This window comes from Chrysochloris asiatica, unplaced genomic scaffold (assembly GCF_000296735.1).
Source record: "Chrysochloris asiatica unplaced genomic scaffold, ChrAsi1.0 scaffold00246, whole genome shotgun sequence".
Taxonomy (NCBI): domain Eukaryota; kingdom Metazoa; phylum Chordata; class Mammalia; order Afrosoricida; family Chrysochloridae; genus Chrysochloris; species Chrysochloris asiatica.
In genome coordinates, this window is record NW_006408764.1 from 1,634,500 (window position 1) to 1,662,345 (window position 27,846).

At 50.0% G+C, this 27,846-nt stretch overlaps 2 protein-coding genes across 2 annotated transcripts in view; both read left to right on the forward strand.

The window, feature by feature from the left end:
* CACNA2D2 (calcium channel, voltage-dependent, alpha 2/delta subunit 2) overlaps window positions 1-10,966 on the forward strand; it is a 155,434-nt gene extending 144,468 nt beyond the window's left edge. Inside the window, exons 18-38 of the mRNA XM_006873646.1 lie at window positions 52-126; window positions 205-276; window positions 357-428; window positions 531-592; window positions 1,443-1,519; window positions 5,251-5,311; window positions 7,450-7,547; window positions 7,798-7,888; window positions 7,985-8,047; window positions 8,183-8,286; window positions 8,564-8,662; window positions 8,752-8,840; window positions 9,047-9,097; window positions 9,352-9,423; window positions 9,526-9,678; window positions 9,824-9,876; window positions 9,949-10,004; window positions 10,180-10,306; window positions 10,441-10,550; window positions 10,650-10,732; window positions 10,838-10,966. Of these exons, the coding sequence (XP_006873708.1) occupies window positions 52-126; window positions 205-276; window positions 357-428; window positions 531-592; window positions 1,443-1,519; window positions 5,251-5,311; window positions 7,450-7,547; window positions 7,798-7,888; window positions 7,985-8,047; window positions 8,183-8,286; window positions 8,564-8,662; window positions 8,752-8,840; window positions 9,047-9,097; window positions 9,352-9,423; window positions 9,526-9,678; window positions 9,824-9,876; window positions 9,949-10,004; window positions 10,180-10,306; window positions 10,441-10,550; window positions 10,650-10,732; window positions 10,838-10,966 (1,797 nt within the window). The remainder of the gene's footprint in view (window positions 1-51; window positions 127-204; window positions 277-356; window positions 429-530; window positions 593-1,442; window positions 1,520-5,250; window positions 5,312-7,449; window positions 7,548-7,797; window positions 7,889-7,984; window positions 8,048-8,182; window positions 8,287-8,563; window positions 8,663-8,751; window positions 8,841-9,046; window positions 9,098-9,351; window positions 9,424-9,525; window positions 9,679-9,823; window positions 9,877-9,948; window positions 10,005-10,179; window positions 10,307-10,440; window positions 10,551-10,649; window positions 10,733-10,837) is intronic.
* Window positions 10,967-22,861: 11,895 nt separating this feature from the next.
* On the forward strand, window positions 22,862-26,504 carry TMEM115 (transmembrane protein 115). The gene is made up of 2 exons (XM_006873566.1): window positions 22,862-23,712; window positions 26,300-26,504. Exons 1-2 carry the CDS (start codon window positions 22,862-22,864, stop codon window positions 26,502-26,504), a joined length of 1,056 nt encoding a protein of 351 aa, XP_006873628.1.
* Window positions 26,505-27,846: the final 1,342 nt, after the last annotated feature.

A 27,846-nucleotide genomic window follows, 5' to 3' on the forward strand; every position in this document is an offset into this window, starting at 1 on the left:
CATAGGGGATTCCAGCCCTCCATGCTCTGAGCCCCTAATCTGTGCCCCCAGCTTGGAGCCAACGGCTACGTGTTTGCCATTGATCTGAATGGTTATGTGTTGCTGCACCCCAACCTCAAGCCCCAGGTGAGCCAGGTGGGCAGTCTGGAGGTGGGTGAACCCTTAGAAATGGGGACTCCTGACTTCCCGCCCGGCCTCTCGCAGACCACGAATTTCCGGGAACCTGTGACCCTGGACTTCCTGGATGCAGAGTTGGAGGATGAGAACAAGGAGGAGGTAAAGAGGGCGAAGCAGGAATCAGGAGCAGGGAGCAGAGGAAGGAAGAGACCCTGCCCCTCATGTCTCCTATTTTCCAGATCCGGAGAAGCATGATTGATGGCAAAAAGGGCCACAAGCAGATCAGAACACTGGTCAAGTCCCTAGATGAGGTGAGAAGGGGGTGTGGAAGTCTGTCTGGGCACCCTCCTGCCTCCCACCCCACACCCACTTCTGCTTACTAGCTGATTACCTGACCCAGCCTCTTCTCCCAGAGGTACATAGACGAGGTGATGCGGAACTATACCTGGGTGCCCATAAGGAGCACCAACTACAGGTGAGTGGGGCCAGAGCTGGGCTGGCAGGGAGGGGAGAGCCCAGAACCTGAGTCCAGCTGCCCCTCCCTCTTCTGTCTTAATCTACCGGGTCTTGGCTGGCTGTGACCACCATTCCAAGGAATCACCAGCAGCCAGAGCTACTCACCCCATGCCCCAGGACACTTGATCCCCAAAGGCCCCTCAGGGACAAGTACCAGCCTCCTGAAACTCAGGACAGAGTTGGGACAGTGCCTCTGATGTTTCCCCACACCTCCCCTCTTGTCACTCCCACCTGGATTTTACCCCCAGAATCTGCACCCAGGATATCATCCTCAGCACATTAACAGGCCTGCTGTCAACCAGCACCAAGCCTCAGAGTGAGAACCATTATGCGTCAGGGCCAGTCAGGGCAGGCTGCCTTCTGTGCCACCTGAAGCTGGTCTCCTGAAACGCCAGGCATTGGCACACCCAGTATCAGCCTGGACTCCCCTCACCACCTTAGGCTGACCCTGTTCTCACATGGCCTAAGTGTCCTGGCTATAGACCCCACTCCCAAAGCAGCACCTGCCTCCCAGTCCAGGTTACTGACGTGTTTGTTCTGCTCTGTGTAAGTTTGCTGCTAGCAGATGGCTCAGACGAACTGGGCTGATGGTACACTGTGGGAGGATTCTGTAGACTGGAAGGTCCAGCCCCCTTGATCTCTGTGGCACCTAGACCATGAATCTTAAGCTAATGGGGGCGGGATAAGGGTAGAGTCCCAGGCAGTTGGGGAGGAGACACCATAGCCCAGGCTTTCAGCACAACTCCAAGGCCAAGAGGAGGGGTGCCAGTGTGGTACACCTGTCCTCAGCGTACCTCCTTCCTCCCCAGCCTAGGGCTGGTGCTTCCACCCTACAGCACCTTCTACCTCCAAGCCAACCTAAGCGACCAGATCCTGCAGGTCAAGTGTAAGTGGCCCGGCCCCTGCCTGCGCCCTGCACCCCTGCCTTTGCCCCGCACCCTGGCCGGTCCCAGGCAGCATAGCCAGCCACTGTTTGCCAGAGGCAAGGGTGGCAAGGCAGCCCCTCCCATCCCACCTGCCCACTCCCAGGCACCTACAGGCTGGGGGCACCTGCTGTCGGAAAGTCTGTGGAAATCTGCATGCTCGCCTTTTCTCAGATTTGATTCCAGACCATTCTCTCATGGTTTCCATTGAGGTTTCTGTTTTTGGTTTCTCCTACTCCGTGTCTTCCCTCCTTAGCCTGCCTCCCTGCACACCCCTGGGGGCTGCATTCTTGGAAGACACCCCCTCCCCTCACCTCCCTTTGCTCAGCTCTCTCCCCCTGGGGTGCTTCCCCCAGAGTCCCTCTACCACCTCTTGCATTCTCCTCTTCATCCATGCTCAGTTCACTCTGCCTCATTTCCTTCCTCTTACCTCCTCCTTCAACTTCTGCCTCTCTGATCTCCCTACCACTAGGTGGCTCCTCCTCTTACTTTCTCCCCCTGCCTTCTATCTCTCTCCCTCCTTCCCTCTCTTCCCCACCCTTCTCTTTCTTCCTCTTTCTACTTAAATTCTTCCCTCACTTACTCCCTCTCATCTACTCTCCTCCGACTCTGCTTCCCTCCCTCCGTCCTGCCCTCCCTCTCCCACCTTTCTGCCTGTGGCTCTCCCCTGCATGCCCTGCTCACCCTGGGCCTCCCTGAAGGCCTCAGTCTCAGAGCTGTGGCCCTGCTGCCCACCCACCTGAGGTCACTGGGAGGGAGGCTGGGGCTCCGGCCCCACCGGGCGCCCCCCACCTGCCTGGCCGACTGGGGCTCATCTCCTTTGAGTTTTCTTGCTCTCTCTTTCTCTCTCATGTCGTTTTTTGCAAGAAGTTTCCTTTCGGTATGATGATGAGACACAATATTTTCATTCAAACAGCCATTGAATAAAATATTGTTTGTGCCCCTCCCCTTCCCTTCCCCCTTTTCGTTTGTTTTTGTGTTTGTGTTGTTTTTGTTTTCCTCGCTTTCTCTCTTGGTGGACTGTCCCAGTGCCAATCAGCAAACTGAAGGGCAAGTATATTCAGAACCAGTGCACCCTCCTCTCCCCACCCCACCTGCCCTCACGCCCCTGCTTGCCCCCCTCCCTGCCCAGGACCAGCCAAACCCCTGCCTTCCAGGGCTCCTCTCCCAGCATCCCCTTGGGTCCCCTAGTTCCTAGTTTTTGCCTTTCCTCTAATCCTTAATCCCCATTAGAGCCAGTGGCCCTCTCCCCTGACCCTGCCTGCAGGGTGTTCTCCTGTATGGTCTGAGGGTTCAGGCCCCCATCTTATCTTCCTCCCATTGGTCAGGTCCCTGCCTCCCAACACCTCTGTCCCTCCAAGACAACTCAACAGTGGGGACAGGGTTTAACAACTTTCTATTGCCCTCCCCTACTCAGTATGGCAGGAGATCTGAGATGCGAGAGGAGCTTAGATCAGGGTGAGAAAGGGACCAGCCCCACAAGGCTTCCTCTGGGGTGGCTCTCCCTCATCTGACCTCCAGAAACTGGAGACAGAAAGCCTTGGAAACCTCACACCCTGGCTTTGAGCAGGATAAGGCAGGCTGCCATGCCACCAGGACCATCCTGGGCATTGGCCAAGGTACTGAAGCCCCTGCCTCCTGCCACTAGTCTGTTGCTTCCAGAGGCTTTGCTGAAGCCTTTGCTGAAGTGACCAACCCTTCCCTTCAGTGTGTACTGCTCCTGGGGAAGTAGAAGAGGCAGCAGGTGTGGAAATGGTGTGTCTCTGGGCAAATAAAAGCAGACTCAAGGATCTGTCCAGACCCCAAGGATCTAAAAAGAAGCTAGAAAGAATCAGGCTGAGTATGAGGACAAAGGTTCTTCCACTCAGAAATGCCCAAGTCAAAAGGCAGAAAAGCTGGGAAATGAGCTTCCAATTCTTGGCAGAAAACAAGGGAAGGGTTGTCATTGAAGGTCCTGGGGAGTAAGAGAGGGCAGCACACGAGGATCTCTGCCACTGGCCCACAGTCTCCCATCCCAGAAAATGTCTGGGTAGATGGGATGTGGAGAGCTACAAGGGGATTTCCTATCCCCTGTGTCCTGGAAGCAGGGACTCCCTAAGAAGTCTTGGGGATCCTGTACAGCACAGGGGATATGGTGACCCCACACACACACACTGACTTGGGTGGGTGGGAAACATGCGCCATTCCCCATGGCTTGAGTTGTCTTTTTCTTCCCCCATGCCATTGAGTGAACCCAAAAATGTCAAATCCTGGTAACAGTGACAACCATAGCATAGTCTCCCTGCTCCTCCACCCTCTTTTTTCTTTTTCCTCCTCCTTCCTGCCCCCCAACCCTGCCCTGTCGGCTTGTGTCCAAACCCTGCCTCACAGTCCTATCAGAAAGCAACAGTCCAACCAGTGACTGCCCAGCCCCTCCAGGCACCCCAAGTCCCCCTCTCCCGAATCTTGCAGTGCATTGTGGGAGTATTTGGAAACAAGGAAAACACACCTTCTGCAAAAATGATGCCCTGGGGGTGAGCAAGGTGAGGATCTGAGTGAAGACAGGATGGGAAGGCAAATTGCCCTGAGTGGGGACACATCAAGCAAGACCAGAGAGGCCCCTCCTAGGTGCAGATCACCAAAATGGCCAATCCAGCTGATCAGGGAGAGTTCACAGAGGGGCCCAGTGGCCACATTCCCAGGTTCACACACACACACACACACACACCCATATGCACACACTTCCAAATACTTGAATATAGACTGACACACGCTGACACACTCATGTACAGATCATAGGGCATAAGCCCTATTGTTGCACCCTTCATCAGTACTCCCATGTCCTCCCTAGAGTCCCCAACATTCTTCCCTGGCTGCTTTGACCCAAGAGGTCATGAAGCTCCCACCCTACTCCTTCCCCACCCACCACCACTCATGCTCCCAGCCTGGGAGGACAAGTGTGCAGGGCCAGGCAGCACCCAGTCCCCTTCCAACCTGTCCTCCCGGTGTGGGGGCAACCCTCACCCAGTTCCTTGCCCCAAGGAAGACCACCAGGGCCCCACAATGCACTGCAGCCCACCCCCAGCTGCCCACACCCGCCTCTGGTTGGACTGTGTGTGCCCATGACAAACACCCCTCGGTTTGGCCATGTTGATGCCTGACACAGAACAAAAGCGAGACCTACCAAAACGCAAACAGCTGCGGCAAAGAGAGAGAGATAAAATCCGCAGCCAAAGCCAATTCCCTTCCTCAAAGTCTCTTTGGAGGCAAAGGAAGCTCAGCATGCGTTTTTTTTTCCATTCTGGATGTGATAAGAGCGAGACTGGCGCCTCCCCCAGACCATGCATATATATAGCAGTGTGTGTATATATATGTGTGTGTGTGTGTCTGTGTATATGTGCTATACAGCCGTATGGAAGCATATACAGCCACGCCAAGGGACTCACTGCCGACAGAGGACCAGGCCCGGGCAACATATTGGCTATAACTGCCCTCCTCCTGCGATGCTGTAGTCTCCACAGGCCCTCCACCTTCCCCGCCCACCCCTTCTCTCTGGCTCGAAACTGAACGTGAAAGTGGCGGGTTCCCTCTTTGCTGGTGACTCCCCTCTCCCTCAAGCCACCCTCTCTCCCACCCCTCCAGTCCCATCAGCTCTGAGCCTCCTGGCCTTCCCCCTCCCCAGCCTCCGCCGGATAACCCCCCGTTTCTGTTGCAGATTTTGAGTTCCTGCTCCCCAGCAGCTTTGAGTCTGAAGGACATGTTTTCATTGCTCCCAGGTAGCTTGTGTGTGGCCTTGCTGAGGTGTTCTCCCCTACCCTGACCACCCTGGCCCTGCCTTCTGCACCGCTGCCTGGAGCTCTGTGTGTCTGTCCTGTGCAGTGTCGTCCTCCCATACATAGCCCCATATGTGCAACCATGTGCATACCCGGGCCATGTAGCCACACCGAGCAACAGCCTGGGGCAGGAGAGCTCTGGACTCGCTGATGATCTTCCGTGGCCTCCCAGGCAACCAGGAGAGAGCCTTTCCAGCCCCGGGCTGACTGTCCACAGCACACCCCTCTTGGGCGGCTGCTGCTCTGGTTTGTGGTGTCCTTCCTGTCCCCCACCCCACACCCTGTCGTTGTTCTGTGTCAGTCAGTGTTTGTGTGGGTCTGGGAGCTGAGCCAGCCAGAGCCCCTGTTGGCAGGGCCAACCCTAGGCATGGTGGCTCACTGAAGATAAGGGTGGGGGTAGAAGCCCAGGCTTTGAGGATTTACTCTGAAAGTGAGGGATCAGGTCCAGAGCAGACTGGGCCTGTACCCTTTCTGGAGCACCCACTGAGCAGGCACATACACATCCTTGTGCACACACTCTGCCTATTGGTCCACAGCTGAGGAGGCTGGTGGCCCCTGGTGGTGAAGCGCCACCCAGTGTGACCTGAGTTTTCGATGAGGGAAGGTGGGTGCAGTTGGCAAAGACCTATGGGCACTCTCAGGCACCACACCGGGGCTCTGGATACTCCTCACCTCTGTGTGTGTGCACATGTGTGCATGCACCCACAAATTTCAGTGACTCTGTCATTGTGAGTTTGTGTTTGTGAATCATTGTATATGTATGTAAGAGTCCAGGTTTAAATGTGGGGCATGTGCCCCAGTGATTGTGGGAATGTGTGAAAAGGGCCTATGTGGCCCATGTAACCCTGAGGAAACTCTGAGGTTGAGGACTGTGTTCATTTTTGTCACCTCTGTATCCTTGGCCCAGGAGAACTCACTTTTTCTTGGGTGAGTAACTGGCGTAACTACAAACACAAATGTGTGTATTGTGTGGGAGTGGCTTGGTGTGGAGCACAGCTGTGTGGGTGTACTCTGGGTGTGTCAGGTGTGGCCTCCATACACAGAGGTGAAGGCTATGCACTGCACAAAGGTCCTTGGGGCCAGGCATTGAGTAGGGGCTGAGAACCAGTTAAAAATTCCCACAAAGTTCTGGTGGGAAGTCCCTGGTGGGTGAGGGATTCAGAAGGTTGGGTAGCTCTATATCTATTAGGGTAGAGGAACTACTTAGCAAGACTTCCTTGGGGAGCAGAGCCCCAAGAAGGCTTCTCCTCGCTCTATGGCCCTTACATTCCCTGGACCCAGACCCAATGATGAGTCCAATAAGGGCCTTAAGGAGGTGAGAAAGTTGGCCTTCCGGCTACTGGGGGAATAACATTCCAGCCAGACAGAATAGGCATTTCGAGAACCCACATGCTCTCACTGATTTCCCAACACCCTCTATGTACCCTTTATGGAAAAGAGAAAAAAAAAAATCACTGTTGATTCCAACTCCTAGCAACTCTATAGAAAAGAGAACTGTCCCATAGGATTTCCAAAGCTGTCAATCTTCATGGAAGCAGACTGCCAAATCTTTTCTCCCTTCAAGTGGCTGGTAGGTTCAAACCACCAACCTTTCAGTTTGCAGCTGAGTGTAACCACTGTGCCATCTGGGCTCCTACCCTCTATGGTAAAAGTTAGTTATTTCCTGTTTTCTAAAGGAAAGCACTGAGTTCGGTTCCGGGAACTTAGATCAATTGCCAAATGATGCATTGCCAGAAAGCTGACAAAGTCCGTACTGGTACTCTGGTACTCTGGCTTCACCTGTGCCCACAGTGGATGAGTCAGCTATGAGGCATTTCATGGGGCCTTTAGGCACACCTTCTTGGAAAAATGGGAGGCTCTGCAAGTCCAAAGGGGAAAACAGACCAAGGTAGAAGACGCAGACCCTCATTCTCCTGTCAGTTCTGTCCCAACTCAGACCTGGGCTGCGGCTGGTGAGAAAACATGCACCCCTCCCTGAGGCCTAGACTTTCAACAAATGGCCAGATAGGCCTGTTGGGAACTCGTAGCCCCATTGCTCTGTCCCACCCAAGCCCACTCTTCTTGCTCCTCCCCACCTCCAGAGAGTATTGCAAAGACCTGAACGCCTCTGACAACAACACTGAGTTCCTGAAAAACTTCATTGAGCTCATGGAGAAGGTGACTCCAGACTCCAAGCAGTGTGAGTGCCTGCCAGGACAGCCAGGTCTGGGCAATTCTCCAGCAGGATGGGAAAGCCCAAAGGAAGTGGAGACCGGGCAGATGTAGAAACCTGCAGATCCAAGCCAAGGGCAGGGCCTGGGCCAGGTCATAGGGTCATAGGGAAGGCTCCTATTGGAGCCTTGGACAGGGGTAGGTGAGAGGAGGGAAGGGTAGGGAGGAGGGACAAAGGGCTTAAAGAAAATACCTCTTACCTTGCCCTTAAATTCTAGGCAACAATTTCCTTCTACACAACCTGATCTTGGACACAGGCATCACACAGCAGCTAGTGGAGCGTGTATGGCGAGACCAGGACCTCAACACGTAGGCACCAGCTGGGCCAGTGGGGGGAGGAGGCTGAGGTGGGCCTCCAGGCCTTGCTTGCGGGGAGAGGGGCTTTGACCATACTGCTGCCCCTAGGTACAGCCTGCTGGCCGTGTTTGCTGCCACTGATGGTGGCATCACCCGAGTCTTTCCCAACAAGTAAGTGACCTGCTCAATGCCCTGTCCCTGTTGTGCTGCCCAGAGGCCTCCCTGCCCTTGATGAGACCACTGTTCCCTGCTGGGCTGGGCCTGAGCCACACTGCCCACAAACCTCTGCCTTTCTGGATGCTCTAGGGCAGCTGAGGACTGGACAGAGAACCCTGAGCCCTTCAATGCCAGTTTCTACCGTCGTAGCCTGGATAACCATGGCTATGTCTTCAAGCCCCCACATCAGGACAGTAAGTACCTCCCTACAGGGTGTCCAGCAGCAGGTGGGAAGCCTTGCCATTCCTGCTGTGTTATCTGAAGCCTCTCTTAAACATGAGACTGGCTGAGTCTGCAGCGACATGGAGAAAAGGTTGGGCTACTTCTGCCTTAGTTGAGCACTCACTGTGCCAAACACACTTAGACTGGAGCCAGTCCTGGGTTGGGCTCTAGAGCCCATGATACCCAGAGTGGAGTGGTCAGTAGCCACCAACCCCTGCTCCTGACAGCCTCACCTCACCCCACCCCCAGTCCTATTAAGGCCACTGGAGTTGGAGAACGACACTGTTGGTGTCCTGGTCAGCACAGCTGTGGAACTCAGCCTGGGCGGGCGCACGCTGAGGCCAGCAGGTGAATGCCCAGGAAGGAGGCAGGGAAAAGGGCAATGGGCAGGGTGCTGCCCAGGCACATAGGTATTGATGGTCCCTTACTCTTCACAGTGGTGGGTGTCAAGCTGGATCTGGAAGCCTGGGCTGAAAAATTCAAGGTGCTAGCCAGCAATCGCACCCACCAGGACCAGCCTCAGAAGGTATCTGGGCAAGAGGGAGTAGGTCCAACAGTGCCCTTCCTGAATCCCTGGGGACCCCTACAAGCTGCCCACCCAGAGTGGCACCAGCACCTAAAGAGAGGCAGGGGCTGCTGCAGATGGTGTGGGAAACCAGATACATAAGGGGAGCTGGGAGGAGGAAGGAGGAAGAATTGGTGGTCACCTTACAGCCCTCACTCTCTGCCCAGCAGTGTGGCCCAAGCAGTCACTGTGAGATGGATTGTGAAGTTAACAATGAGGTAAGTGTACTTTGAACCTGTCCCAGATCCAAGCTTACCCACTCCTAGCCTTCTTAGTCCCAACTCTTGACTCCTAGCCCATTCCTTGGCATCTCAAGGGCCTCAACATCACCTCGCTAGTTTCACAGCCTTACCAGGGCTAAAGGAAAGTGGTGGTACCTACCCCCACTCTGAACCACTGGACTGTCAGAGCCGGGGAAGAGGGTCTAGGGCCCAGCTTCTCTCCATTCTCCTTCTCCTTCCTTACCTGTTAGGACCTACTGTGTGTTCTTATTGATGATGGAGGATTCCTGGTACTATCGAACCAGAACCATCAGTGGGACCAGGTAAGAGTCAGGAAAAGGGTGAAGGCGGGGAGTGAGGTTCAAATTTTCTAGGAGTGTGGCATTGACAGCCCTATTCCCATAACCCCCTCCTGATATTCCCAGGTGGGCAGGTTCTTCAGTGAGGTGGATGCCAACCTGATGCTGGCACTCTACAATAACTCCTTCTACACCCGCAAGGAGTCCTTCGACTATCAGGCTGCCTGTGCACCCCAGCCTCCAGGGAACCTGGGTGCTGCACCCCGTGGCGTCTTTGTGGTGAGACCCCATCGATGCCTGGTCTGGTGATAGGGGTCTGGGAGACCTGCCCAGATGATCCCCACCTCTGACTCAGATCTGAGAGGGCTGGGGGTGATCTGGGACCAGGCTCAGCGGTGGCAGCCCACAACTCTCTTCACTGCAGCCCACCATTGCAGACTTCCTTAATCTGGCCTGGTGGACCTCAGCTGCAGCTTGGTGAGTCCTGGGGGAGGTAGAGAGGGTGCTCAGGATAAGTGGGGATATTGACTAATGCTGACTGCCCTGCAGGTCTTTGTTCCAGCAACTTCTTTATGGCCTCATCTGCCACAGCTGGTTCCAGGCAGGTAGGCATGTGGTATTTTGGAGGCCCCTCACCAACCCCTCAAACCCCACCACCACCTCTCCGCTCCATTCTAAGTAGACCCCAAAGAGGGGGAGTGGGGCTTACTATTGAGGCAGAGACCCGAGACTGCGCCAGCTTCTGTGGGGTCTGAGGCACTCTGGGCCCTCGCCTCGCAGATCCTGCGGGGGCAGAAGGAAGCCCCGAGGCACGTGAGAGTAGCTGCGTCATGAAACAGACTCAGTATTACTTCGGCTCAGTGAACGCCTCCTACAATGCCATCATCGACTGCGGAAACTGCTCCAGGTGCGCTGGGGGACCTAGCCCTTGAGGACCTGGGGTGGATGATGAAGGCGGGGCCTGCGGATAGAGGTGGGGGGGTGGGATGCAACTGCAAATCATCAGTTGGCAGCAGGGGGTCTCCCTGTACTATCTTCCAGGCTATTCCATGCACAAAGACTGACCAACACCAACCTGCTCTTCGTGGTGGCTGAGAAGCCGCTGTGTAGTCAGTGTGAAGCTGGCCGGCTGCTACAAAAGGAAACACACTGTATCCTGCCTCCACCCTCCCTGCACTGCCCGCGCCCCTCCCACCCCGCGTGCCCCCTCCGTGCCACTGCGGCCTCCTTGACTCCCCACCCATGCCCAGCTGATGGCCCGGAGCAGTGTGAGCTGGTGCAGAGACCCCGATACCGGAGAGGCCCACATATCTGCTTCGACTACAACGCGACAGTAAGGGGGTGGCAGGCTCAACACCCCGCTTCTCTCTTGCAGTACTAGTACTGGGCCTGTGCCCTCTCCTACCCTGACCAATCAGCTCACTGTTTTTCCCTGCAGGAAGATACCTCAGACTGTGGCCGCGGAGCTTCCTTCCCGCCATCGCTGAGCGTTCTGGTCTCCCTGCAGCTGCTGCTTCTTCTGGGCCTGCCACCCCAAGTTCAAGGCCATGCCTCCCATCACCTTTGAGCGGGCCTATCCTCAGGCCTCCCAGCCTCAACCCTGTCCTTTCACTCCATATTCCCGCCTTAGACCCTCGCCCCCTCCCTCAGCGAAGGACCTGAGTGTGCCAGACCATGAGATTCTGCGCCTTGGGGTGGGGTTCCAAAGTAGGACATTTCTGGTCTTTGGCCCCCAAGCCATGTCTCATTGCTGAACTGTTACAGTGTCCGCAGACTTTTCATTCTCACTGTACTCACCTGCCCCGGAGGGCTGGGATAGGGAAATCACACATACTGGTGCAAACCAGGCCTCCACTGCCCAGCAGGCCCTGGGGCTCCATCTGTGTTGGGGACCTAACCCTCTATCCCAGCTGGACTCCTGTATGCTGGCCCTGCTGCCCTACCCTGGCTTCCCTGGGAATAATGGAGGAAAATGTTTATCCCAGCCCTCTAAGGAGAGGATGAGAGAGAGAGAGACTCTCGTTAAAATTAATCCTAGCAGGTAGAGGTTCTGGGGAAACCACTTAAGGACTCCTGTGCCCCTCAGGCCTACAGCCACCTCACCTTCCCCAAGCCCTCTGGTTTCAGGACAGACACTGTTTTGGACACATCCCCAGTGCCCTAAAGGCAGAAACTGGACTCACACTAGACATACCCAGAGTGCACACATACAAATACAGAAGACACACACAGATGATGGGCTGGGGGTGGGGCTTGCAAAGCCTTACCCAGGACAAAGGGGATTGGTGGGAAGGATGGCACCTCACACTTCATCTGCTCACCACCTGCCTCTAATCTAAGCTGCATCCCAGCTGATCCTCCCATCTCTAAAGTTGAATGTCAAACAGTGCCAAATGCCAGGACAAAGGCAGAGATCCCTTTTGGGATCTGTCTCACTTTTGGCTGCCAGTGTCCCCCAAGTCCCCCTCACCCTGCCAGGTGCTCATTGTAACCATTTCTCACTAGTGTCAGCCCCCCACCGGGCTCACAGGCCACTGCCTGCACCCCTCGGCCAAGGAACCCCACCAGACATTGCCCTTTCCCTTAGTGGGGAGACTTGGTCTTTCCTGGCTGGGCATCCTACCCTCAATCTGGCCCTTACACACTTAGGCCTGGGTCCACTTCCTGTCTCATTCCCATACTCACACACACACATTCCACATTTCCTGCTTCCAAGAGGTCAAACTGCCCCCCTCTTCCCGCTGAACACATACCTGCACACACAGAGGTTAGACCTGGGTACATCTCTTAACGATACTCATTTTGGTCATTTCCCCCAAAGGCATCCCAGCTTGGAGGTCAGTGGGGGCCAAGCAGTGGGATGTGGCTCTGGGGCTCAGATGGACTGGTAGGAGGGGGGAGGGTGATGCATTAATTAATGGCTCCGTTAATTAATGTCATGTTGCTTGTTGCTTTCTCAGTGTGTGTGTATGGTCCATGCCCGCTGCTGGTACCAGGGTGGGTACCCATGCTGTGCGTCCAACCTGGTTGCCAGCCTTGTCCTGTGGGGGAGTGTGTGTAACTGTAGTGTAGTCAGGTGCTCAATGGAGAATATAAAAATAAAAAAACAAACATACAGAAAAATAAATATATATTTTAAGTTTAAAAAACAAAAAACAGACCAAACAATCCCCATCAGATAGTTGTCCAACCCCCAGCTAGGTCTGATCTTTCTCATAGCCCACCTGACCTGGCTGCCCCCTCACCTCGGGCTCGGGGATATGTGGGGGACTGGGGAACCATTTCCTTTTATCTGCCCTTTTTTTGTTGTTCTATTTTGTACAGACAAGTCAGAAAACAACAGCGACAAAAAAGACAAGAAACTTTGTAAAAAATTGTGCGTGTGATTCCTTGTAAAATATTTTCAAATGGTTTATTACAGAAGATCAGTTATTAAATAATGTTCATATTTTCACTTCAAACAGTTCCCAGCCACTGTGTCTGCCCAATGGTGGGGACTGTGTAGAAATAATGACAGGTGACCTTGACCTCAGAATCTCACCTACCATTCAGCTGGGCATGAATGTCACTATATAACCCAGGTGCCAGGTGGGCATAGGGCATGATGCATAAAATGCCTCCTGGATACTCAGGACCAGTGCCCTGGAAGGAGAAAGAGATGAAATTTGGGTTTGGAGAGCCAGGGATTGGAAGAGGTTGGCATCTGGCCCACCCAAAAGCAGAGCCGTAACCCCCTCTGGCCCAGGAGGCCTGGGTCTGGTCTCATGACAGCTGGTGCTCATGCTGGAGCACAACTCACAGAATCCTCTCTGGCTTCACAAACTAGGACCAAGTGTTCCTATGTTGTTGTTGTTGTTATGTGCTGTCGAGTCGGTTCCGACCCATAGCGACCCTGTACAGGGTTTCCGAGGATGTAAATCTTTACGGGAGTAGAATGCCTCATCTCTCTCCCGCGGAGCAGCTGGTAGTTTCTAACCGCTGACCTTAAGGTTTGCAGTCCGATTCGTAACCACTACGCTACCAGAGCTCCTTAAGTGTTCCTATACCCTTGTTCATTTTAAACCTAAGCCTCTTAACAGCCATTTCAAGGGAAGAGAATTATAATCACCAGGGCTGAGGTTTCTCTTTGACCCTCATCCTAAGGTGGTGGGGAGACTCCATTTACTCCTCAGATACTCCAAGGCCTTTGGCCTTCCAGCTGAGTCCTTACCACAACTTGTCAGCTGCTATTGAACCAGCCCCAATTCACGGTAATCCCATGTCTGTCAGAGTAGTACTATGCTTCATAGTTTCCATTGGCTGAGCTTTTGAAACTATATCACCAAGCCTTTCTTCCAAACTACAGCCTTGTTATGTACCATCAAGTCGGTTCGACTCATAATGACCCTGTATAGAGTTTCCGAGGAGCAGCTGGTGAATTTGAACCGTCAACTCTGTGGTTATTAGTCCAGAACTTATCCTGCAGCACCACATCAGGAGTACAAACCACAGCCTTATGTGCAGGTACTTGTTAAATGCCATCGAGTTGGGTCTTACCCATAGCACCCTATATAGGGTTTCCAAGAAGTGGAACCACCAGCCATGCAGTTCAAACCGACCTTGCAGTCCAGCGCATTAACCCACAGTACCACACCAGAACTCCATGGGCAGATGATGTATCTCAGTTCTTCACATGACAGAATTGAGACTTGAGAAATTTTCTCTTCAGGTGGGAAGGGTGAGATAACTAGCAAATGTTTCAGAGAGTAGGTGCCCAGTGGGAGGAAGGCTTTGGATGCTAAATAGATGGGAGGCATTTCAAGCTTCTGCAAAAGCATGGGGCTTTCCTCATTCCTCCGCATGATCCCCCAGTAGCAGTCCCTAGAGTACGAATGTCTGAGAAAGAGTCAAGTTTGATTTTCAGATAAACAATGAATAATTTCGTAAAATAAATGTAATATGGTAGGAGTAGCGGTCCTTGCCTAACTTCTTCATGAGGGGGAGAGATAATCTCCATCAACAGCAGCCCAAAGCTGACCCCCCTAAGAAGCAAAGGTGTCTTGACATACTGCTGTACTCCAACCTTCTTAACCAATTCTGACACCAGTCGTCCCTCCCATGACATCTGTATTTCTCTGCTGGGCTTGGTAATCTTTTGCCACACTTAACTCACCACCACTCGTTTGTCAGTTTGCTGTACTGTGGTGGCTAGTGTGTTGCTATGAAGCTAGAAGCTATGCCACTGGTATGTTAAATACCAGCAGGGTCACCCATGGTGGACAGGATTCAGTGGAGCTTCCAGACTAGGCTAAGGAAAACCTTATGAACAGCAGTAGAACACTGTCAGATATAGCGCTGGAAGATGAGCCCTTCACATTGGAAGGCACTCAAAATACAACTGAAGAAGAGTTGTCTCCTCAAAGTAGTTGTTAAGTGCTGTGGAGTCTATTCTGATTCACAGCGACCCTGCATAGGGTTTCCAAAGAGTGGCTGGTGAGTTTTAACAGCTGACCTTGCGGTTCAAACCAACCTTGAGGTCCAATGCTTACCCTACAGTGCCATACCAGGACTCCCCTCAAAGTAGAGTGTACCTTCATTTCGTAGATGGAGTTAAGCTTTGGGGAACCTTCATTTGCTGATGTGGCACAATTCAAAATGAGAAGAAATAGCTGTAAACACCCATTAATAATCAGAACGTGGAATGTACAAAGTATGAGTCTAGGAAAAGTCATTGTCAAAAATTAAACACATAAAGATCGATATCTTCAGGCATCAGTGAGCTGAAATGGACTGGTATTAGCTATTCTGAATCTGACAAATTGAAGAGGAATGGTGTTGCATTAGTGGTTAAAAAGAGTGTTTTGAGACCTATGTTGAAGAGCAATGCTGTCTGTGATAGGGTAATATCCATTTGCCTCCAAGGAAGACCAGTTAATACTATTCAAAGAATGCAGCACCCCCTGAAGCCAATGATGACAAAATTGAAGAATTCTACCAACTTCTTCAGTCTGAAATTGATCAAACATGCAATCAAGATGCATTGATAATTACTAGTGAAGGATCCATAGTTGGGAATTATGGCCTTGGTGAAAGAAACGATGCTGGAGCTTGTACAATTTTGCAAAACCAATAACTTATTTATTGCAAATACCTTTTTTCAACAGCAAACTATACACCTGGATCTCACCAGGTTTAATACATAGGAATCAAATTAGCTACATCTGTGGGAAGAGACAATATAAAGAAGCTCAAGATCATCAGCCAAAACATGGCCAGGGGCAGACTGTAGAACAGACCATCAACTGTTTGTATGCAAGTTCAGCCTGAATATGAAAATTAAAACTTCATGAGAGTCAAAATATGACCTTGATCAACAAAATAGGATTGGAAGGGAGAGTTCTCACTTAATAGCATATCTACAAAACCAACAGCCAACATCTCTCTCAATGGAGAACACTAAAACCATTCCCCATGCAAACAAGAACCAGCGAGGACACTCTTTATCACCACTGTACTCATTATTGTGAATAGGAAGTCTTAGCCAGAGCTATAAGCAAGAAGGGGTGGGGGGGGAGTAAAATTCTATTTGCAGATGATAAAATCCTATACTTTAAAAATTCCAAAAACTCAGCAAGAAAATTATTGGAATTTATTAAAAGATTCAGCAAAGTGGTAAGATCAACATACAAAAATCAGTTGGACCCCTTTATATTAATAAAAAGAGCTCTGAAAAAGGAAATCTGGAAAAACAATACCATTTGTAATAGCCACCCAAAAGATGAATACTTAGGAATAAATCTAACCAGAAAAAAGACTTCCTCTCTTCTTCTGCACTGTCTACAGAGGAGACAGCCATCTCAACCAGCATCATGGCTGCCCTTACGGTGATGCCCAAGAAATTCATTTGGCTCCAATCAGACTGTTATGTCAAAACTAAGCATAACTGGTGCAAACCCAGAGATACTGACAAAAGGATGCAGAGAAGATTTAAGGGCCAGATCTTAATGCCCAACCATTGGTTATGGGAGCAACAAGAAGACAAAACACATGCTGCCCAGTGGCTTCCAAAAGTTCCTGGTCCACAACGTCAAAGAGCTGGAGGTGCTGCTGATGTGCAACAAATCTTCCTGTGCAGAGATTGTGCACAATGTCTCCTCCAAGAACATCAGAGCCACCAATTCCAACGCCAGTCTGCGCAGCGAAGAAAATGAACAGACAGCCTGTTTTCGAGTTTTATTTGTGCTAAAGAAAACTATAAAAGCACATTTTAAAAAAGACCTTTACAAAAAAAAAAATATATATATATACTATAAGAAATTAAGAAATGTACAAAAATGGAGGAATATACTATGCTCCTGGATGAGAAGGCTTAACATTGTGAAAATATCAACACTACTCAAAGCAAGCTATAGATATAATGCAATCCAATGCAGGTTCCAACATCATTCTTTTAAGATACAGAAAAATTATCAACTTTATATGGAAAGGAAAGAGACTTCTAATAAGCAAAGCATCACTAAAAAAGAACCAAGTAGGAGGCTTTTCACTTCCCATTCTCAAAACCTACTACACAACCACAGCAATCAAAACAACCTGGTACTGGTACAATGAAAGGCACAGAGATCATTGGAACAGAATTGAGAACCCAGAAGTAAATCCATCCACCTACACTCAGTTAATCTTTGAAAAAGTACCAAAACACATTCAATGTGGGAGAGATAGTCTCTAACAAATGGTGCTGGCAAAATTAGAAACCCATTTGCAGAATAAATCATATACAAACATGAACTCAATATGAATTAAAGACCTAAATGTAAAACCTAGAACTAGAAAGATCATCAGTGATAAAATAAGGACAAACCTAGGGGTTCTAACACATGGCATACATTATCAAACATAGTTGAAAACACACAGTGAAGACAAAATAGAAAACTGGGACCTCCTAAAGCAGAGGAGGGGAATCTTTCTTCTGCCAAAATTTATAACATCATTCACAGGCCATACAAAATTAACAACTTAAAAAATTAGTCTAATAATTTGGGTCAAACGTTTAATTAACTCACCCCTAATGTGATGATTGAAACTGTGGTGCCTTGGCAGGGAGAGCCAGACCAAATGATTTCGAGAGCCTTATATGACCCTCAGGCCGGATATTCCCCACCGCTGTCCTAAAGATTAGATAACTTAGGTGCATGAAAAGATTCCAACAATAGAGTAAAACAAGAGCCCACACACTGGGAGAAAAAAAATGGTAACGGCATAGCAGACAAGGATCTGCTCTCTAAAATGTACAGAACACTTCAACACCTCAGCAAGAAGATAAATCACCCAGTTTTAAAATGGGCAGAGGACATGAACAGTCATTTCACTAAAGAAGACATCCAAGGTGGCCAAAAAACGTATGAAGAAATGTTGATGATCATAAGTCGTTGTTGTTGAGTGCCGTCGAGTCGATATTGACCCATAGCAACCCTGTACAGGGTTTCCATGGAGCAGCTGGTGAGCTTGAACCACTGACCTTCCAGTTCAAACGACTGAAGTCTGACACATTAGCCCACAGTGCCACACCAGGACTCTGAAGCAAATCAAAAGAACAATGAAATACCACTTAATAGCTTTTAAAAAATAGTTTAAAAAGACAACAGCATAACAACAAATGCTGGCAAGAGTTTGAAAAGTCTGGGACTCTCCTACACTGTTGGTGGGATTGTAAAATGGTGCAACCACTATGGAAAACAATATGGCACTTTCTCAGAAGGTTGGAAATAGAAATACCAGATGACCCAGCAATCTCTACTTGTATATATCCTCAAGAAATAAGAGCTGTGACCAAATAGATATATGTACACCCATGTTCACTGCAGCATTGTTGTTGTTATGTGCTGTGGAGTCAGTTCCGACTCATAGCAACCCTGTACAGGCTTTCTGAGGCTGTAAATCTTTATGGGAGCAGAAAGCCTCATCTTTCTCCTGTGGAACAGCTGGTAGTTTTGAACTGCTGACCGTGAGATTAGGAGCCGATTCGTAACTACTACGCTACCCGAGCTTCTTTCATTGCAACATTATTCACAATAAAAGATGGACACAGTCTAGATGCTCATTAGCAGAGGGATGGTACATGCACATGATGGAATATTACACAACACTGAAGAATAATGATGAATCTGAAAAATACCACATAATGTAGAGGACATCATGCTGAGTGAAATTAGTCAGTTGCAAAGGCACAGATATCATATGAGATCACTACTGTAAAAAGACAAGAAAAGGTTTTCATGCTAAAAGAAATGTTCTAGGACGGTTACCAGGGGTGGGAGAGAAGGTAGAGTTAATCTGCTGGCTAGAGAATATATATATGTATGCTGTTACTGGATTATATCCCACCTGAATTTAGAGATCATCTCAAGAACAGATTTGATGCAGTAGACACTAAATACCAAAGGCCAGAAGAGTTGTGGGATGACGTTAGGAACATCATATATGAAGAAAGCTAAAGGTCATTAAAAAGTCAGGAAGAAAAGAAAAGACCAAAGTGGATGACAGACAAAACTCTGAAACTTGCTTTTGAGTGTACAGAAGCAAAAGCTACTGGAAGAAATGATGATGTAAAAAGTTAACAGAAAATTTCAAAGGGCAGCTCGAGAAGACAAAGTCAGATATAATGAAACGTGCAAAGACTTGGAGTTAGAAAACAAAAAGAACACTCAGCATTTCTAAAGCTGAAAGAACTGAAGAAGAAATCATGTCTCCATTGCCATACTGAAGGATTCTATGGGCAAAATGTTGAATAACACTGGAAACACGAAAAGAAGATGGAAAACCCCCTTCCAAGACTAAGACTCAATGAGAATACACAAGCAGACATGCGATCTGACTGGTGACCACGTTGGTCACCGATAAGGGGAAGTGAGGGAAAAACAGCAATGAAGCAGCAAACAAAGCCCAACCACGTTCAATATACTCTTGTGAACCCAGGTGGAGACCTGGTTGGCCAGCAGTGTGGCAAGACCACAGAGGACTAGAGTGGAGAGTGAAGCGTCCAGCTGATAAGAAGAGAGGGCATATGCATAAGAACACCCACACTTGCAGATAATACCCACTTGACCTGGCTTCATGGCTGGATGATCAGAACTCAACTTGAAGAAGAAAGAAGAGGAAAAAAAGAGTAATCTGATACAATTTGATGAACTTGACCTACACCTATGGATGCAGTCAAAAGAGGGAACAAATCTTTACAGCGAGGATCATTCCCACCCCCTCGATACACAAGGTAGACAGGGATGAGCAACTTGGACATTGGCTACCCAAAATGGGAGTGCTACAAAGGTAAGAAGTGACTGGCTTACAGGCTTTCAAGAGGGAGCCTAGATCTAGATCCAGAGGGCGCAGAAGAAGGTAGAATCTCCACTGAGTAGTATCCAATTTGTCTGGGCGGAGCTGATCAAAGGAGATGCAGATAGGTCTCTTGTGGTACAATAGTGAATAATTGCTATCAGGACTGACTGTTAGGTCAATTAAGTGTTCTGAATAGGTATTCAGAACACTTAATTGTGCTCATGAAAAGCCTGTACACAGACCAAGAGCAGTTGTTCTAACAGAACAAAGTCTTGGCTGAAAGCAAAGAATACCAGAAGGATATTTACTTGTGCTGTATTGACTAAGCAAAGATATTGGGCTGAGTAGACCATAACAAACTATAGATAACATTGCGAAGAATAGGTATTCAGAACACTTAATTGCACTCATGAGAAGCCTGTACACAGACCAAGAGCAGTTGTTCTAACATAACAAAGGAATACTGAATGGTCTTAAATTAGAAAAGGTGTGAGCCAGGGTTGTATTCTTTCACCATACTTATTCAACCTGTATGCTGAGCACACAATCCAAGAAGCTGGGTTATAGGAAGAAGAACATGGCATCAGGATTGGAGGAAGACTCATTAACAACCTTAGATATGCAGATGACACAAACTTGCTTTCTGAAAGCAAAGAGGACTTGAAATACTGATGAAGATCTACAACTGTAGCCTTCAGTGTGTATTGCACTTCAATGTAAAGAAATAAAAAATTTTCACAACTAGGCCAATAAATAATATGATTAATGAACAAAAGATTGAAGACTTCAAATTGCTTAGATCCACAATCAAGACTCAGGGAAGCAGCAGTCAGAAATCAAACAACGTATGGCATTAAACAAATATGCTGCAAAAAGCCTCTCTAAAGTTTTCAAGAGCAAAGATGTCAATTGGAGGACTAATGTGCACCTGACCCAAGTAATGGTATTTTCAATCACCTTATATTCATATGACAATTGGACAATGATAAGGGTCGGTTCTATTCTGTCACATGGCTTGCCAATAACCACAGGTTCCAAATGGGTGAAAGATAAGCCTGTCTGATCCCATAAAGATTTACAGTCTTGGAAATCTATGTAGTAGTTCTACTCTGTCTATAGGGTCACTATGAGTTGTAACTGACTTGATGGCAGTGGGTTTGGGTATTCTTATCCTAGAAATTTGGGGATGCTAAAAAATTACTGTTCATTTAAAACTCAGATTTAACTTGGTGCCCTATATTTGATTTACTAAATCTAGCAACTCTACCCTAAGGTGGCCTCCAGTGGGAAGCCAGATTTCAAACAAAGATAAAAGGTGTCAACACCCTTTATATCTGGAAGACTGCACACTTCATCAATTGTACTGGAAACAGTGGCTGAAAAGAGGAGGTTCTGAGCTTTATATAAACATTTTGTCATGTTATTATATGCATATTTTTAAAGCAACTCAGTATACAAAAAAAAAAAGTTTGCACAGACCATAACCTTACAGATAACCACTGGGAGTGTTTGGCTCAGGTTTTGTGGGGAGATTGCTTTCTTCCTGTCACCAACGATCAGAAGTTTCTGGTGGGGAGGCACTAAGGGCATTCTCAGTTTTTCGGAGACAGAGACAGGAAACCTGAGTTCTGTTCCAGCTCAACTCAAACAGAGCCTGAGAATAAATTGTATTTTCAATAATCTCATATGGATGCGAAAGCTGGACAGTGAATAAGAAAGATCGTAGAAGAATTAGTGCCTTTGAATTACGGTGTTGGAGGAGAATACTAAAAGTGCCGTGCGCTGCCAAAAGAACCAATAGATCTGTTTTGGAAAAAGTGCAGCCAGAGTGCTCCTTAGAGGCCAAGATGGCCAAACTTCGTCTCTCATACTTTGGACATATTGTCAGGAGGGAACAGTCGCTGGAAAAGGATATCAAGCTTGGTAAGATGGAGGGTCAGAGAAAAAGAGGAAGATCCCCAACGAGATGGATTGGCCAGGTGGCAGCATTGATGGACTCAAGTGTGGCCTCGGTAGTGAGGTTGGCCCAGGATCGGACATTGTTTCCTTCTGCTGTGCGTGGGGTCGCTATGAGTCGGTTCTGACTCGATGGCACCTAACAACAACAACAACAACTGGCATGTTATAAACCTACCCCTCAAGATAGAGAGGTCCTGTCATTATCTCCATTTGATAGACCATGAAGTCGAGTTTCAAAACGCTTTAGGAACTTAGCCAAGGTCACAGAGCTACCAAGTGGCATACGAAAATTTCCCATCTAGATTAGGCACCATACACCAGACATTTAAAGTGCTGGGAATTCACGCACAACTGCACACATATTACGACCATACGAAAATCTTCCCCACATACCAACCTATTCAGTTGTTTATACGTAAATAGTGCCGTTGTGACTCTTCCCGGAAACTGGCCAGTGTGCGGCATGGGGTTGTGTACCGCCGCTTTCCAGAGATCAGCAATGCTCATTCATTCTCCTCCACCCCCGGAGAATCGCAGAAAACCACTAAGAGAACTACAACTTCCAGCACACCATTCTCTGACCACTAACAGGAACGTCCACACGCGCGATCTTCTGGAATTTGTAGTTCTACTTCGAAACCCGAGGGACTCCATGTCCCAGCATACTGCGGAACCGGAAAACCATAGCTCAGAAGGCACCCTGCCTTCTCTCGGGCGCGCAAGCGCATCAGCCCTGTTTGTCGGCCCCTGAAAAGGGAGGAGGCAGTACTGAAGTCAAGACCCAAGCGGATCTGGAGCTGACCGGACTTAAGTGGAGCCCAGAACAAGGAGTCATTCCCGCGCCCTGACCGATGGGACCCAACTGGATAGAGGAGACCGAGCCCTGAGATTAACGACGGTCCGGTCGGCCTGGCGCGGGACCCACAGTGGGGTCAGGCAAGACTGCCTAAGCCGCCCAGGGCCTTCCCTCAGGTCCTGGGCCACGGATCTACGTCCGGGCCCCTCAACCAGATCAGATTCAGCTGCTCGGGATCGGTGCCCGACCCAACCGGAAGTGGAACCTTCACTAGGGTCATAGTCCAGTATCTGGGCCGAGCCCGGGCCTCCCGTCGGGGCCGTACTGGAACAAGGCCCCGGGGAGGCCCCGAGCACACTAGACCTTTACCCAAGACCGGCGCCTGCCGCAAAAATGCAGCGCGCCCTACCAGGAGCCCGCCAACACTTAGGAGCCATCCTGGCCAGTGCCAGCGTAGTGGTGAAGGCCCTGTGTGCGGCGGTGCTATTCTTCTACCTGCTGTCCTTCGCCGTGGACACAGGTTGCCTGGCGGTCACCCCAGGCTATCTCTTTCCTCCTAACTTCTGGATCTGGACCTTGGCCACTCATGGGCTGATGGAGCAGCACGTGTGGGACGTAGCCATCAGCCTGGCTACAGTGGTGGTGGCTGGGCGTTTGCTAGAGCCCCTCTGGGGGGCCTTGGAGCTGCTCATTTTCTTCTCAGTAGTGAACGTGTCTGTAGGATTGCTGGGGGCCTTCGCCTACCTCCTCACCTACATGGCGTCCTTCAACTTGGTGTATCTGTTCACTGTTCGCATCCATGGCACCCTAGGTTTCCTAGGTGGTGTTCTGGTGGCGCTCAAGCAAACCATGGGAGACTGCGTGGTTCTACGAGTGCCCCAGGTGCGCGTCAGCGTGGTGCCCATGCTGCTGCTGGCCCTGCTGCTGCTCCTGAGGCTGGCCGCACTGCTCCACAGCCCAGCACTGGCCTCCTATGGTTTTGGGCTGCTCTCCAGTTGGGTCTATCTTCGCTTCTACCAGCGCCACAGCCGGGGCCGAGGGGACATGGCCGACCACTTTGCTTTTGCCACCTTCTTCCCAGAGATCCTGCAGCCTGTGGTGGGATTGTTGGCAAATTTAGTGCACGGCCTCCTGGTGAAGGTAAAGATATGCCAGAAGACAGTGAAACGCTATGATGTGGGTGCCCCGTCCTCCATCACCATCAGTCTCCCAGGCACAGACCCTCAGGATGCAGAGCGAAGAAGGTACTGTGGAATCTTCTGAAATTTTGTCAAGCTAGAATATTTGTTGGTTGAGTCGTTTTGTCAGTACAGGTAATGGCTGTGGATAGGCTGCCAGTCCTGCAGCAGATTCAGAAAGGGATAAAATCCAGTCTTTGACCTTAAGGAATTCAGCAAAGTGCTTTCCAATGTTGGAGAGTGAGAGAAGCTTTGCTCACCACTGAGGTCACTTAAAAAGCCTCCAGAAATGCCTTTGGTGGTGTGTGAAAGGCTGATGGAGAGTCAGGTAAACAACCCTAGCCTTGTTCCAAGTCTTGAAATCCTGTACATGGGTTCTACAGGAGTCAGAAATATCCTGTTGGTCCCTTTCCCCCTGTGAGAGCGGGGACAGGGAAAGAATCTTGGGAGTCCATAAGAGGCTGTCTGAGCCATCCTAATTTCTATATATCCCATTGCTGGGCCTCAACTCATAGTCTGCTTCTCTGCCACTTACTTATTAGAGGGGAGCTTGGGAGTACTGCCAGATTCCCCTCCTTCTCTTGGCAAGCATGTGTCACCAAACCCAAGAGATGGGCCACCTCACCCATCAGGGAGTGGAGGGTGACCCTTTCGTTATCTGTAAACCAAGCACCATTGGGAGTCCTAGTTAAATTATTCACGGCTGCCCCTTGGCCAGTGCAGGGCAGGTCTTTGTTAATAGTCGTCTGACTACCTAACTCTCTGGATTCACCAAAGCAGCCCCAGCCTCCTTCCAGTTGGCAGCTGTATTTACACCAGTCTTGCGCTTTGTACTCAGGTAGGAAAAACTAAAGTGGCTTCTGTTTCTGCTTTTTGAATTTGCCCATGACTCCCGCTCACCTGTAAAAAGGGTTCTTGGCAGGAAGCTTCATGAATTCAGCTGAACAGATAGGTCTGTACTTATGCTCCACTAGGGCTATGGAGTTGAGTATAGGAAACACCCCTTTCTTGAAGGATTTTTCAGGCCAGTGAAGGAGTGACCTAAGGCCACAGGTGATGACTGCGGACCAAGGTTTTTATTATTAAGTGCCGTTGAGTTGGTTCCGACTCATAGAAACTGTAAAGGGTTTCCGAGGAGTGGCTGGTAGGTTTAAACTGCTGACCTTGTGGTGCTTAACCTACAATGCCACACCAGGACTCCTAAGGTAGTGGGTATCAAAAAAGAAAAAATACACAGCAAGCTGCAGGACATCATTCTGAGCCCTACAGCTTGTGTCTCACACCTGATGAGTCCCTAAAGATAGAAACTGTTCTGACCTCATCACAGGGAGAAATTGGGACTGCAAGGGCTGCTGCTGTAAACTAAGCTGTCCTCTGAGGTATGCAGTCAGGGCCCCTCCTCCAGTGAGAGAGCTCTCTAGATATTCCAAAAACCTCTATCCAGGCCCAAGAAAATAGGCAGGGGGCAGGGTACAGGAAGCAATGTCTTGGCACAGCCTTGTGGTTGTTGGCTTATATAGAGGTAGTGGTCTGTTCCTCTAACCAGCTTGACATCTGACTGCATGCTACCTCCTTATCCAAAGGGCTACTAGCAGAGGGCGACAAGGTTTCCTACCTCTCTCTTTGACCCTCTGGAGGAAGTGACTGACATGCCACTACCTCTCTGTCTCAGTGAGCACCCAGAGCTAACAAGAGCTTCTTGAGGAAGCAAGCCTGGGTAACAGCAGGGAAGGCAAGGATGATCCTGTCTGTGCCAACTTGCTGTGTGCCAGGTTAGAGGGCAGGATGGAAGTATACTGGGGCCTTCTGTGCTCGTGCCCTTTTCCTTTCCTGCCATGTTCCCTGGTATGGTGAATATCTGGTTTTCTTTTGAAGCCTGGAAGGTATATAAGCTGTCCCCCACACTAGTGGTACATAGAGCTTGTGCTCACTGTTGGAAGTATTGCCTGGCAGTGTTGGCATTCCACCTTCTGGTGATCCCAAACTCCAGTATATACTTTCTTCTAGAGAATTGTCCCACTTCCCTACAAAGTGGGGACTGCAAAGGTCTGCCTATGACACGAGTAGGCTCTGCCCTACCCATTTGGGCAGTTTCTCCTTCCTCTCTTCCTACAAGGACTCAGCTAGGCCCCTGCTCTAACACAGGCCCTGGTGCTTTGAGAATTCTTCTGGGAAGCAGGATATTCTAGTCAATTAGAAGCCTTCCCCACAGATGGTTGCCAAGAGGCTCAGGACACCTCTGACCTGGAAAAGGGGAGAAGTGATAGCCCTCTCCTTGGACGTGATGACAGTGGCCAGACAGAAGCTCACATCTCCAGGGACTGACCCTTCCACCCATCTGCCCTGAGGCACCAGCTCCACTCACCCTTAGGTACTATATTCAGAACCACTCCTGCTGGCAGACAGTCCACTGGTCTCAGCCTAGAGGTGGAGTGCCCATCTATAGAGGGAAGGCTTGAAAGGCTTTGGATTCTAATTCTCGTGACAGAATGAACCCCAATCTAACCTCTAGGGAACCCTGGATCTGCATGGGGAAGGGTAACACTTGGGATTCTGGAGGAGGCAGGGGGAGGAGTAGGTCTCATAAGCAAGAATACAGAATATGAGCCTAGCCCAAACTAAAAGTAGCCTGTGTTCTCTCTTCTGGCCCCAGGCAACTGGCCCTGAAGGCCCTCAATGAGCGACTGAAAAGAGTGGAGGACCAGTCTGCCTGGCCCAGTATGGAAGATGATGAAGAGGAGGCCAGAGCCAAGGTGGACAGCCCCCTGTCATCAGACAAGGTCCCCATACTTCCAGGGAAGGGGGCTGTCCCAGAATCTAGCCTAATTACCTTTGAGGCAGTGACCCCAAATCTGTAACTCCAAACCATCCTGAGGGCAGTACCTCCTCTCCTAAGCCCCCTCACTACCCTCTCAGCTACTCCAGGACACCAGCTGCTCTGAGAGGAAGAAAGAAGGTCTTCTGGAGGTTTCCACAGCCTTCTGCTGTTTTTCGCCAACACTACCCAGGCCTCTTTCTACCTGGTTTCTACTCCAGACAACCACTATATGCCAGGCATGGGGCGTATGAGGCATCAGGCAGCCCCGGCCCCATCTGAAGTTAAGACTGCATCTCAGCAGACAGTCCCAAGCAAATGGCTGCAAGGACATTGGTGCCATAGCTCCTGAGCTGGCCCTCATGCCTGAACCTGGTTGCTGAGAGCCCTGAGCCAAGGCAAGGATTTGCCAAAAATATTGCAGCGAGTGCAGGAGCCAGCACAGAGCTGCACATCCCCGCCTACCCACAGAGACTGTATTCACGTCAGGATTTCTGTTCCTTCTGCTGTGGCCATGGCTGCTGCTGTGCCGGACAGTCACAGCTCCTAGGTGTTTTCTACAGGACCACTTGAGCTGGCAGCCCAGCCCAGCCTTGCAGTATCAATAAAGCAGTTCTTGGAGAGATGGCTCCTGGGCTCTGTCAGATCACCTTGGGCAGCACTCTCATTATATTCAACTGCAAAGTTAGATGGGGACTTTTACTCAGAGTTCAAGGGCTCAGCTCCCGTGGCAACTCCAGCTGGATCAGGGGCACCACACCTCAACCACATGCCCACTGCCAAGCCACCTTCCCAGAGCTGCATTCTCAGACCTGAGCCCCTTTATTTTCAGCGACTTCTGATTTCCAGTAGGGGAAGCCCTAGGTCCCTGCCCAGGGTGTTTGAGAGGACTGAAGACCTGGATGATAAGGAGTTGTTCCTACCCCTGGTTCCCCCCCATGACAGAGTGCCCAGTGTTGACGGGTACCAGCCCCTATCCTTTCTATCTTCCATATCTAACCCCTACAGCCTAGAGACTGACAGGACGCACAATTACAGTACAGCCCATGCCCTCTTGTGTCCTGGGGGGCTACCCCCAGCCAATATTTTTAATCATTTTTATTTTACTTTTTTTTTTTTTCCCCTTGTAATTTCTGGAAATACTAGTACTGATTTGCTGGGGAGGCAGATTTGCAACCCCAACTTCATCCACACACGATCCACATGCTCCTCCAGGACAATGGGGAGAGAAAAGGCACTCCAGCATGAAGAGCAAAGATGTCAAACAGGTCTCCTCCCACCCAATTGCCCCAGTACCTGAGGTGTCCCCTGGACTCAATCAGCTGAGAGAGTCCAGGAGGTCCTAGCCCCAGCTCGTCCAGGCTTCCCTTAAGCTAGGGAGCTGC